General features: G+C 45.7%; 2 protein-coding genes across 2 annotated transcripts; both read right to left on the reverse strand.

Moving 5' to 3' along the window:
* Positions 1-7,484: 7,484 nt before the first annotated feature.
* On the reverse strand, positions 7,485-9,195 carry CCR75_003034 (uncharacterized protein). Its single transcript, XM_067961131.1, has 3 exons — positions 8,029-9,195; positions 7,842-7,947; positions 7,485-7,766 (listed from the first exon to the last, which is right to left on the reverse strand). The coding sequence occupies exons 1-3, from the start codon at positions 9,033-9,035 to the stop codon at positions 7,644-7,646; spliced, it is 1,236 nt and encodes a 411-aa protein (XP_067823904.1). The 5' UTR covers positions 9,036-9,195; the 3' UTR covers positions 7,485-7,643.
* A 764-nt stretch (positions 9,196-9,959) lies between these two features.
* Positions 9,960-12,279, reverse strand: CCR75_003033 (uncharacterized protein). The gene is made up of 2 exons (XM_067961130.1): positions 10,942-12,279; positions 9,960-10,875 (listed from the first exon to the last, which is right to left on the reverse strand). Exons 1-2 carry the CDS (start codon positions 12,230-12,232, stop codon positions 10,199-10,201), a joined length of 1,968 nt encoding a protein of 655 aa, XP_067823715.1. The 5' UTR covers positions 12,233-12,279; the 3' UTR covers positions 9,960-10,198.
* Positions 12,280-13,268: the final 989 nt, after the last annotated feature.

Genomic DNA, 13,268 nt, shown 5'->3' on the forward strand with positions numbered 1-13,268 from the left:
GAAAGCGATAAACCGCGCTTTCGAACAAAAAACGATTGCAGAAATGCAATCGCTGTCAAAAGTTAAGACACTACGCTCATGAGTGTAGTGCCCCACGCCCAGTACCGAGAGGTACTGAACGTAATTATGGACCGAATGCCAAAAAGGGCAACGGTCGCGGGATCGACGTTGTTGCGAAATCGCAACAGCAAGGCGAACCACAAAAAAACGGTCGGGGTCAGTAGGGGCGCAACGCCCTACTAATCCAGCAACCTCAAGAGAATTTGCAAATCTCTTGACTGAAGTTGCTCCAGACACACAATCATTATGTGTCTCCGCACCTGGTTATGAGGTATCCCTTACCACCTTGAAGTTAAAATGACAAATGAATTTTCACTTAGAGCCCTCGTGAACTGCGGAGCGTCGATAACTATATTCGTCGCCAGTCACTAGAGGGTCGTAGGCTCAAATATGTTGAGCGCGACATCCCCCCAACGAGGATGACGGTGCGTCTAGCGACAGGCGTATCGATAATATAGTAAAACGCGTATTGAAATCTCACTACACGTTGGAGAACTATAGTACGACGACGAATTCATCGTACTGGATTTGGATGACAAATTTGATGTCATCCTAGGTTTTCCTGGCTCATCAAAAAATGAGACAAGAATCAGCTGGCAGCATCGATGGGTGAAGATGCCTGCACTTGTTCATCATTTGGCCATCTGATGACCGTCTTGGAGCGTCCACAAGCGTGTGGATGTACTACGAGTGAGTGCGATGGCCTCACTTGTGATACGGTCGTTAGCACGACTGCACAAGATCACAGTGTGATTACGAATCACCCTGTGGAGTCAGCTGCCGACGGATCTGCGAATGCACAGGCAGCGCCGAAGGTCCACCACTCGAAGAAGTCGAGTGGATTGAGACATGAATGTACGCCTGGCGGGCGACATTCAAGGAGTATAAGGGACATCACGATGATTCTAGGTCGAGTAGAGAGTCGACCGTAGAGGACCCGACTGTGATAGCGCAATCACACTCGAAATACGTTGAGGGAAGAGGTCCCCACGTACTTGAGGAGAAATCCCCTCAAATGGTAGAAGTTACTAGACTTCTAAATCCCGAGGGATCAATCCCCCGGCAGCCTGTGGATCAATCCCAGGAAGAAACCGAGACATTAAATGTCTTAGTTAATGACGGATCGAGAGTAGGCGCTTCTACTCTTGATCGGTATGCGCCCTCGAAGTTAACTTCGAAGATAACTCAATTACCAACCCTTGAACCTAAGCGGTTCTTGAGAGATCTGCATGGTGGCAAAAACAAGTAGATCTGCGTACTCCTCACAGAGGACGATTACGTAACCGATATTCGGTCAGCGGTAATTTTTGCAGAGAACGAACGGGTTCTCAGCAGCTCATCGATGGGCGAAAGCGTCCTCGATGTGAAGACTCGAATTGAGATATATACTACTCAATCCTGGAAGTCACTCAAAACAAATCCTTTATACAAGGATTTTTTGGAATTCAGGGATGTATCCCCTAAAGCAGTTCCATGCGAGTTGCCTAATGATAAAGGCACTCGACATGAGATCGAGCTCAAACCGGGCTCATAGTACTGTGTCATGAAGCAGTGGCCACTGCCTCGTGAACAAGTTCTTGCGATAGATAATATTTCTATTGATCGGTTAAAAGTGGGCTATGTGAGGGAGTCAACCTCCTCACATATCTCTCCGACCTTCTGTGTGCGAAAGGCCACAAAAGGGTGGCGGATAGTGCACGCATTCAATAAACTGAATGCTGCAACGGTACCGGCTCAAACGCCGATACCATCTTTTCGTCTATGGATCGGATGGATGGATTTAATCAGATCCTTATGCGTGAACGGTACATCCCGTACACAGCAGTGAGCACACCCAGTGGGATGCTCTGGGAATGGCTAGTAATGCCACAGGGGCATAGTAACGCCCCTGCAATATTCAACAGATACGTAACGAATCTGTTAATACCGGTGCGAGAATTCGCACCGAGTTATTTTGATAATGTATTCGTCCATAGCCGAGCCATGGACGAAAAGACGGACGTGGAAGTTCATAAAACTCACGTTCGTCAGGTTCTTAGACTTGTGCGAAAGCATAAGTTGTACGCAAATCTCAAGAAGTGTATATTCGCTGCAAGCGAAATATTACTTCTAGGGTGCATCGTCGGTAAACACGGCGTGCGCCTTGAATTTACAGATGACATAATGCCTTATCTGTCTCAAGTACGTCAAAAATTTGTACTTTATAATTTAAAAGAAATGGCTAATTTTAATAAGCATAAAGCGTTCGAATTCCTGAAAAGCTCTCATCCCAGAAAGTTACCTGAATTAGCGGCGTACTTGCACAATTACTCCCGCAATTATGCCGAGATGACAGTTCATCTCTCTCGTCTCTTGAAAAAAGACTAGAAATGGTTATGGAACGCTGATTGTCAGCGTTCTATGAAGGTATCAAGCAAAGCTTGATGCAATCGCCCATCTTGACGATTTCAGATCAAGACAGACCATTCCATGTGGTCTATGACTCCAGCGATTTCGCAATCTGCTGTGTATTAATGCAATACGATACAGACGGCGCGGAGCGCGTCATCTGTTACCAATCGCGTCAGCTGCAATCAGATGTACGCAATATCCCTGAGCATGACAAGGAACTCCTTGCCATAAAATATGCATTGGCTAAATTTAGGGTCTACCTCCGAGGAGATAGACCGTTCATCGTACATACGGAGCATGCGCCATTACGCACGGCAGTAAACAGCCCACACCTTTCGCAAAGAATGGCGAGGTGGCTATCATTCTCCGTGGAGCATAATTTCTCCGTGGAATATAAACCAGGACGACTTAATGTCGTCGCTGATGCGTTATCACGCCGACCCGATTTCGAGTCAGCTATGCACCCCAACAGTGAAAGTGATCTTACTGTTGCAACACTCACTACGAGTGTTTCATCATGAACCTTAGTTGATGAAATAAAGAAAGCCTATAAAGAAGATAAGGACCTTCTTTGTCTGATGGATCATTTAATGAATCCATCCGATAGATCTTTTAAAGATCTACCGGCTTTATATCGATCGTCATCCGATCGATACACAACACGCAACGGCTTATTGTATTACACAGCCGTTGCTGGCGACACTCCACGTCCCGTCGTCCCGACTCAGAATAATTTGCGCTTGCGCATTATGTATGAGTGTCACGATGCACCAACAAGTGGGCATCCTGGACGTGAGAAAGCTTACCTCACAGTAAGTCGCAACTTTTACTGGCCCCGCCAGTAGCATTTCGTGCGCAAGTACATTCGTGCTTGCGAGGTATGTCAACGGGTGAAGACTAGCTCTTCATCCCGTGCACCTCTTCAACCTCTACCACTTCCGGCAGAGTGTTGGCAGTCCGTATCTATGGACTTCGTCTTTGTATCTCCCAAAGACGATCACATAAACAATTGAATCCTTGTTTTGCAGACAGATTCAGCTAAATGGTACATCTTGCTGCAGTACCAGAGTCGATCACGGCTCCGGGCTGTGCCCGCGTCTTTACCGACACGGTATTGAAACTCCACGGGTGTCCCCGTGAACTGGTCTCGGAGAGAGATCCACGGTTTACGGCGAAGTTTTAGCAATCCGTGTTCCGATCTCTCGGAACACGGCTGACTATGTCAACTACTAATCATCCAGAGACGGATTGATAAACAGAACGCGTAGAACGCATCCTTGAAGAGATACTTCGAGGTTACGTCCAATCGTATCCGAATTGGAGTGAGTTTTTACCGATGGTCGAATTCGCCATCAATAATTCGGTTCATGCGTCTACAACGCATACACCGTTCTTCGTGAATGGCTTACGCCATCCTCGCATACCCACACAATTAGAGGGATTCTCTAGTTTAAGGGGGTGTGTGGACTCGCACGAGCAAAACCACTTCTGGCTTAAGCTCATCACGTGTCCAAGTTAGCAACGACGCGAGTGATGTCAATGTCGAAGAAATCGACATCGCAGATGAGAAAGATCTCATGGCAGTGCGCACAAAGCGCACTGAAAAAGGCAAAACAAATGAGTCAGCAGAAGAATTTCTGCTAACTCGAGAATCAATAATCCGTTTCGATCAGGATTTCATTGCTAATGCAGTGGACCGTTAGAAACGGAACGCAGACAAACATGGAAGAGCAAATGTTCATTCATTTAATATTAATGATCTAGTGCTACTCTCTACGGTAAACTTACCTAAGCGATTAGTCACTAATGTGGGTAGCAGTAAACTACTACCCAAGTTCATTGGGCCTTTCCGTGTACTGCATCGCAGAGGCAATGCGTACACAATAGAATTGCCATGTAGGATGCGAACGCATCCTACGTTTTATGTTGGTTGGCTCCGCCCGTACCATCAGTACGCGGTTTCTTCCGAGGTCAGATCTGACCACCCCTTTTCAAGAATCCCTAAAAGATTCTGTGATCGTGAACCAGATTCTCATATTGAATCTGGAGTTTCTCATGCCGGTTCCGAGTATCCTCGAAACTGCGATGAGCTGACGACAGCTCATCACGAAGAGCGTGATATTTCCGTTCGTACTTCAACATGGAGTACGCACTCTTCGAACGGTCTTCCAACCGCTCGATATGGTGGCCTGCACCGTCTGCTCCAACGAGCGACGCTTGCCACGCATGGTCAAGTCCCTCCTTCAAATAATGGAGGAAGCGATCGATTTTGTCGATCTTCGGCTCTAGATCCGACAAACGGTTCGGATCAAATTTTTCCTCCTCCACCACAACCATTGGTGGATTCCCACGGTAGTCAACGTTTTCTTGTGGAACGTATCCAAACCCACCGTGATGTGAAGGGGCACCGAACGAATTATCTTGTTCGCTGGCGCGGATACCACCTTCACATGACAGCTGGGAGCCTCGTTCCAAGCTGGTTGCTGACGTTGAGGGCCTCGTCCGTCAGTATGACGAGACCCATCCGATGGTTCAGAAGGTCCATCGGAAAACACGCGCCCCTGGCGCCTGTAAATCGATTGCAAAACGTCAATCGCGTCACGCATCTCAATAGAGATGCGAGCCCTTCCCCAGGGCGAAGAAAGGGAATAGACATCCCCTTTTACCCTCTTCGAGTCGTCTACACAACACGGACAGGGATCACCCCACGTGAGACTTGGAAGCCCAGCCTCACGTTACAACCGATGCAATTTATACTTTACACCGGGTGGAGTTCGGTTCTTATACTTAACGCGATTAGCGTTAAGTCTTTGAAGCCAGGCTTCGCGTCCATTTCTTTGACATTGCGAATGAACGCGCTTCAGGCTTGCATAAGCGAGACTTTATCTCTCGCTTGTTGTTGCCACTAAACCATCGATGCTTAAGAAAAGCATCGAGATAAAAATTTTTCTCAGCGCGAAAGTTCTTCGCGCTGGGGTCAAGGCCATAGAGCTTTGTCGCAATAAATATTTATTTTGAGGAGTAGTCTCTCCAGACAAGCTATTGATTAGCCGTTCTGGCAAAAGCCACGGCTCCTTTTCAAAGGCGAGACGAGACATTTTATTGTCTTTACTCCCCTGAGTGGTACCCAAATGAAGCAGGGGTACCACAAGAACTTTTATTACGATGGCTTATGCCATCGTCATCACCTTGCACAGAAACAGGTGCAGGTGACCGTACGGGAGACGGAACGGGCAATGAGGGATCATCCTCGTCGTCGAAACCAAATAGACTATAAACTCGTCTATCAGAATGAGCCCTCTCTTTCGAAGGCTCATAGTCAGCCTCCTGACGTCATTCAGGCGACTGTCCTATTCTCCCCGAGTCGGCCATTTCGTCCGACTGGCATTCGTAGTGACCTCCACGTGCACTCGCACCATCTAGTGTTGCGCGAGAAGAAGATACTACGGCAGACGGAACGTCTGCTGCAAGAGACATTAGTGCGTCACCCGAGGCTGCATGAATCGCAGCCGAAGGCGCCGCACTACCAGCACTCCGCATGGATTTATTCTTCATGCGATAGAATTTAAAATGATGGTTCTGACCAATCAACATCATTTTTAATTAAGTGGTCACATAGTGACCACTCTATCCAATGACAGTCAGAGTGATTGTCGTTTAGGGGAGGGGTGATGTAACGGGGTGTATCGTTACATGAAATTAACACTTAAGGTGTTAATTAATATATCATCTAAAAGGTAGATAATATTTGGAGAATATTACTTTATATAGTAATGCTCGGAAATCTTATCCATAAATAGGTATAAGCCGTTATATCTATTTATCCCGCAGAATAATAAGCTGTAAACGTTAACAAAGAAAGAGAGACAGATAAGATTTCAATTGCATGTTTAGTATTAGTTTATAATCAAGTTAGCATAAACAGATAGAACGAAGAGAAACTTAATTATATTGATACAGTTTTCATTTAATCCTCTTTAAGGTAAATGTCTTAAAGAGAAGTCTTCCTCTGCACGTACTAGTGTACGTGAAGTGACGTAAGGCACCACTCGCAACTGAAGCAGTGCGAAGTGGACCTTTACTGAAGCAGTCAAGTCGTAGTGCCCCGTTACAGAAGCAGAATAACTTGATTATATTGAATATAGTTTACTTTAACCCTCTTTAAAGCAAGTGTTTTAAAGAGAGTCTGCCTCTGCGCTTACTAGTGTACGTGGAGTGACGTGAGGCACCACTCGCACTGAAGCAGTACGAAGTGGACTTGTACTGAAGCAGTACAAGTCGGCAGTGCCCCGTTACATACAAGCTATTAAAGCTTAATGAATCCTAATTCAAGAAATTCAGGGGCTCGTTGAACCAAGTGGCAACTAGTGCCCGAGAGTATGATCCTTAGAATGGCTTCTGTCTCTCAATTTTAGGTAGTGCATTTTCAGGCGGCCTCGGGAAAGCACTAGACGCCTTAAGATTAGAGGGAACTTTATTTAATTATTTAAATAAAAAAAAAACTTACCCTAGCTAATTAAAAATAGATTTCGGCCGCCAGATTTTATCTGGCGGCGACCACATTTGTTACCCATAATAAATGGGATTTTAGTAATAAACTGTTTAAATAGGATAAAAGGGTTTTTACCCGTAAAGTAAATGTACCACAACAACGGTTCTCCAACCAATGTGTGCCATTACATTTACCTTCAATTTTATCAGGCAGTATAGCGAAAGGTACCCCTTTACAATTGTGATCAAAACTATACCACTGGCGAAAAAAGATACAGCGGTTGTACTCTTTGAGAAAATTCCAGTATACTTTATCGAATTGTTGCAGCCCAGCTGAAAGAAAATGCCTTTTGTAGAAAGGCTAAACATAGTTGCCACTAGTGCGGTAGTCATTGATATATGTAAAGGACAACTTTAGATGTGCGGGCGCGGATAATCAATAACGACCAGTTTGAATCCCATAACTGTTGGACTCGAAAGAACTATACTTAAATTTTGATAGGGATGCAAGTAACATACCTTCCTGATGGAATAAATGCAAATTGCGCACACAAGGTTCTTGCTAGTAGATTACTTTTTTTGCAACATTAATCTTAGAAAGTGTACCATATTCTTGCCAACATCTTCCAACATTTAAAAGCTATTGGCTCGTCACGATGATGCAGCGAATGCTCCCATGTACAACTAATTCGCAAAGCACTTCAATTAATGACACCGCGCGCCTTGCCGCACTCGATGAATGCATCGACCGCCTTGTCAATATCTTCAATGCTATGAGCAGCCGAGAGTTGCACGCGTATGCGTGCCGTGTTTTTCGGTACAACCTGAAATAATAAAGTAGAAAACTCAATTGTTAAAACTACTAGTCAAATGTGCAACCAGCATAAAAACTTTCTTACTGGATAGCTAAAGCCAATAACGTAGATACCACGCTTCAGCATGTCATCAGCCAGTTCACTGGCAAGTCTCGCGTCGCCCAGCATCACAGGAGCAATCGGGTGGTCACTGTCGCAATCAAGAAATGCATTTTGTTAATACCATAACAGCACGGACCGTCGTGTCACTTATCAGAATTGTGCAGCCTACCGAGATCCCTTCAACGTGAAACCTGCTATAGCCATACGATCGCGGAAGTGGTGTGTGTTGACGCGAATTTTATCTACTAGCTCAGACGAATCCGAAAGCATTTGGAAAACCTTAAGCGACGCACCGACCACAGACGGGCCCAACGAGTTCGAAAAGAGGTATGGACGCGAGCGCTGACGCAACAGGTCGACGACCTCTTTGCACCCAGTCGTATATCCCCCCGTGCTGCCGCCAAGAGCTTTGCCTAAAGTTGAGTTAATCACATCAACCTGACCAAAAATTCCGCAATATTCATCACTGCCACGTCCAGTAGGCCCAAAGAAGCCAGTTGCGTGGCACTCATCAATAAAAAGCTGCGCGTTGTATTTTTCGGCCAATGCCGCGATTTCTTGCAGCGGAGCGACAACCCCATCCATACTAAACACGCCATCGGTGGCTATGAGGCGCGTGCGACAGTGCTGCGTGTCCTTAAGCTTTTGTTCCAAGTCCGTCATGTCCATGTGCTTAAACCGATGACGCTCCGCCTTACAGAGTCGGATGCCGTCAATAATACTAGCATGATTAAGCTCGTCAGTAAGAATTGCATCTTCGTGGTTGAGTATGGCTTCAAATAAACCGGCATTGGCATCGAAGCATGATGGGTATAGAATGGTATCCTCTGTGCCATGAAAGACCGAGATGGCTTCCTCAAGCTGCTTATGGATGTCCTGCGTGCCGCAGATGAAGCGCACAGAGCTGAGGCCAAACCCGCGCTCTTTAAGCGCATCTGCCGCAGCTTTCTCGACCGCTTGGTGGTTACTCAAACCAAGGTAGTTGTTGGCACAAAAATTTAGAACAATTTCACCGTTCACGCAAATCCCGGTACCCTGCGGGGATGCGATCACGCGCTCGTGTTTGTACGTGCCAGCGGCCGCGATCCCCGCGAGATCTTTCCGTAAACGATCTACAAAACTATTGCGTGTTGACGTGGAAGCACAGCGACGCAGAGAGGATGCCAGGTGGGACATGATGACAGCTTTTCAAATGGTGCTTTCTATGGATACGAAGAGGGATAATCTTTTTAAACAAACGCATATCTGACTGACACCAAAAGGTACAGGTCAACGTGACACACTAAAAGTAAAAGCTCCACCAATTAATTTATGTTATGGGTGGTACAGTTTAAAAATCCTAAACGTGAAGGAGGCCTGGTTTTGGTTTGCTACTGGTAAGCCCTCTACAAAAGACACGGTCCAAAAGTCAGCAAAGAAATTATGTTGGTGCCGTCATTGCATATCCGAGTCGCAATATCCTTCAACAGTCAGCTTGCCACTGTTTCGGATTCCCTCAGTATATGCGTAATGCGCATAGAATGTATTGGTGGCGTTTGAATGGCTTCGAGTCTCAGTGTCTGCAGTCTTTCACAGAAAAGTCTCACCCGCGTCTGCTCTATCATTACTTCCACCTTTGTAATCGGATCAGCATTCAACGGTTAGCGCTTTGATTAAGCTGTCCTTATAAGGTAAGCTAACATTTGGTAAATTCTTGACGTCGTATATTTGCTTCGTACTAGTTTGCGCGCTTCCTCGGCGTATTTGCAAATATAGTATGCCAAATAATCTGGTAATTGATGCAAAAACTTCTTCAAACTGACGCTTGGAGCAATGTGGCACTATGCGCGCTCTATTTTGATCGGACGCAGATAAAGACAGAGAGTTAAAGTCAGTCGGGTCAGAGAATGCGCCGACAAGTTGATGTTGGCGTGAACTGCGTTCACAATTTATGTACTTTGTCGCTTCGACGAGAGACCCTCCATCACAACTTTGAATTAAAAATTGGTAATATGCATAGGATCCCAGCGCCCGCTGCCTATTCATCGCTTTGAATGCTTACCTAACACTATCTGCAATAAACATCTTCACAATATCCAAGAAAGTTCAGTCAAGCACAATAAAAAAAATATTAAGAAAACGCTTAGATGACGTGTTTGCTCTGGCTGGCATCCGCTAGTATCTGGACGGCCTTTCCTGCCTGCGTTTACATTAGTGAAAGCACATAATTGTACTCTGCCAGTCGAGCTGCCAGCGACTTCCTCAACTCGGGTATTGCTACACTCGTGTTAGCTATACGACTTCATAAATCGTGCACAGCGAAAAAAAGGTAAGAAGCAATGAAGCCTCTAATGGTACTATCAAAGGTGTTTTTTCTTGTACTTAATAAATCGTAGCAGATTCAAACGGGTCTCTTTTACGTGGGCTACGAGGGCACGGTCTAGACACTTCTGCTCTGCCTTGACCTTCGACTTTATTGCACTAGATGTACGCTCAAGAGCGCTAAGAAAATTAAGCGCGCAGAATGTGTCGTCAAATTCCTCGTCGTCATACACGTCAAAGATGGCATTTAGCGTCTCGGCCACCACTTCAAGGCTCAAATCATCCAATCGTGATACCAAAGTGCGGCCAATGGTCTCCTTTTCAGCCAAAGTTGAACATCGCTTGCCTACGCAGCCAATTATACCGATAGCGTTAAGCCGAGATTCAGCTGAACGTCCGTGTGCTGCACAGGTAACAATCAAATTGGCATCTTCAGCAGCAACAGCCAGATGACGCTTCTCTAAGGTGCTACGCCGCACCGCCGACAGCATTGCTGCTGTCACAGCAACCTCCAAATCATTTGTTGCACTACTTACCAGTGTAAAGTCACCAGCAACAGGGGCCTCGGTCTCCCGACTAAAGTTACCGTAGAGTGCACATAAGTTGCGAAATATCTGGGGCACCACTTCTTCGCCAAGCACCTCCCATGATACGCTTAGCAAGAGGTTGTTGACGGCGTTGCACACACGAATACGCATCTTTTCAAAATCTTTAGCTGTTACTCAAAAGGAACAGGTAAGTCGTTGCATTGACTGTCATGAATAGTACGTATAAACCTCACCGATCCGCTTTGTCGACAGCTGGGGAGTTGAGACGAGTCCTTGAAGGATAACTACGCAATATGGGAAAACGCGACTATTTTCCAAATACTTCGACACGATGGTACTAGTGCCACTCATTGCTCCGTGATTCTCCATGTGCGACGCTGCATACTCCTCCATAGCATCCTCATCATCGCTTTTCCACTCTTCTTCATCATCGTTGTCGTTTTCTACTGCAGCTAGCTGAGCAACCAGCTCTAGCGCTAAGGTCAGCGTGAGGACACTGTTACGCCATGTACGCACCTTCATCTGGGCAGCCATAATCTTCTGCTCCTCTTCAGTAGTCAGCGTGTCGTCGTCCACATTCTCGTCCTCAAGCAGCGACTTTTGCGAAAGGTTGTAATTCTCCGATGCTTGCTGCGCCATGTGTACGACATTTACCGCGTCAAAAGCGAGTGCTCCCTCCAATACGGGCATCATACGTGCCACGGTATCCTCCACCTGCATGATTGCCTGCACGTTCATAGCGATGCCAATTGCCTGTAATCGCACAAGTAGCGAAAGCTGATCCATCGGTGCCTGCAGCAATGCAACAATTGTCTGCTGGTAAGCGGCATTAGCTTCAATGACCTCATTTAAGTGCGCATTGCCCTCTGTGATAAGCATCAGCAGCCGAAGCGTCTCAATATGCAGCGCTGTATGAGTGCGAGCCTGCGCAGCGATTTTAAAGATCGGCAGGAGCAATTCACCTTGCGTCAGCTCATTAATGGCGGCCTGGCAGCTTTCACACAAGTTACTCAGCAGTGCGACGGCCTGTTCCAGCAGCTGAACGGCGCGCAGATTGTCGTTGCTGCTCAGTGCAACGTCAGTAGAATTCTCTGTTATAACTCTGATTAATGGCGTGACCACGTTTTGCATCGTCATGAGCTCACAAAGCTCGAGGCCACCAGTCACACTAATGTTGCGCAGCGCGCCAAGCGCGAATTGCCGGACCATTGGCAGCGGGTCCACAACCCGCGGAATCAGCTTTTTAAGAAGACCAGCGTCTACCATACGCTGGAGCTTTCGGCGGCTATTTTCCTCGGCCTTTTCGTCCTCTACGTCACCAAACATGGTGGCAATAGCCACACACGTCGCCTCGCGGACGGCACCCTGTAGATCAACGAGGCCTTTAAATAATTGGGCCTCATCCACCGCTACCGCACTTAAATCCATGGTCTTCATATCCTCAATCTCTGCGGCGGTGGGGCCTCCTGCAGGGGTTGCGCGCTTCTTGTGACTGATGGAGCGAAGCTTCTTGGTCTTGCCCATAGTGCTATTGTGAACTTTACGCAGCCAACCAAACGTGATCCATGTCAATCGTCGAAAGTGTACACATTATTCTCTGTACACATCATTCTATCAAGTTTCTATTTATTTACCGCGTAGTCTTTGTCCTAAGCGTCATTTACATTTTATTTTTTTCGTTCGAAAAAGATTAAGATGAGAATCAAGCTTAATGAGAATTATGTAAAAGCGAAAATGAGGTCAAACGCTGCAAAATAGCCAAAAGCTCCGTTGAAAGGTTGTCTAAAGTGGTAAAATTAAAATAAAATTGAACAGTATGACCTTTCAATCTACCTGGCAAAACGGCAAAACTAACATAAATATTATGGTACATGCAGCCGGTATCATTTCGGCTTGGAAATGTCCGGTGTTTCTTGGCGCAGATGCGTATAATATTATTCCAATGACGATTTTTCCAAACAGTGTCTTTCGGTTCTAGTGGCTGTAACGGGGTGTATCGTTACATGAAATTAACACTTAAAGGTTGTTAATTAATATATTATCTAAAAGGTAGATAATATTTGGAGAATATTACTTTATATAGTAATGCTCGGAAATCTTATCCATAAATAGGTATAAGCCGTTGTATCTATTTATCCCGCAGACTACTCAGCTGTAAACGTAAACAAAGAGAGAGAGACAGAAAAAATTTCAATTGCATGTTTAGTATTAGTTTATAATTAATTTAACATAAACAGTTAGAAAAAAGAGAAACTTAATTATATTGATACAGTTTTCATTTAATCCTCTTTAAGGTAAATGTCTTAAAGAGAAGTCTTCCTCTGCACGTACTAGTGTACGTGAAGTGACGTAAGGCACCACTCACAACTGAAGCAGTGCGAAGTAGACTTGTACTGAAGCAGTACAAGTCGTAGTGCCCCGTTACACCTGGTAGCACTTTGTAGTCCGTCCAAGGACCACATTTCCATCATCTAACATGGACATGTTAGATGATAATGGAAATACGCATCACATTTCGCGTAATATCTACTCCTTTCTAAGTGACATAGAAAGGAGTGCG

This window comes from Bremia lactucae, linkage group LG19 (assembly GCF_004359215.1).
Source record: "Bremia lactucae strain SF5 linkage group LG19, whole genome shotgun sequence".
NCBI lineage: Eukaryota > Oomycota > Peronosporomycetes > Peronosporales > Peronosporaceae > Bremia > Bremia lactucae.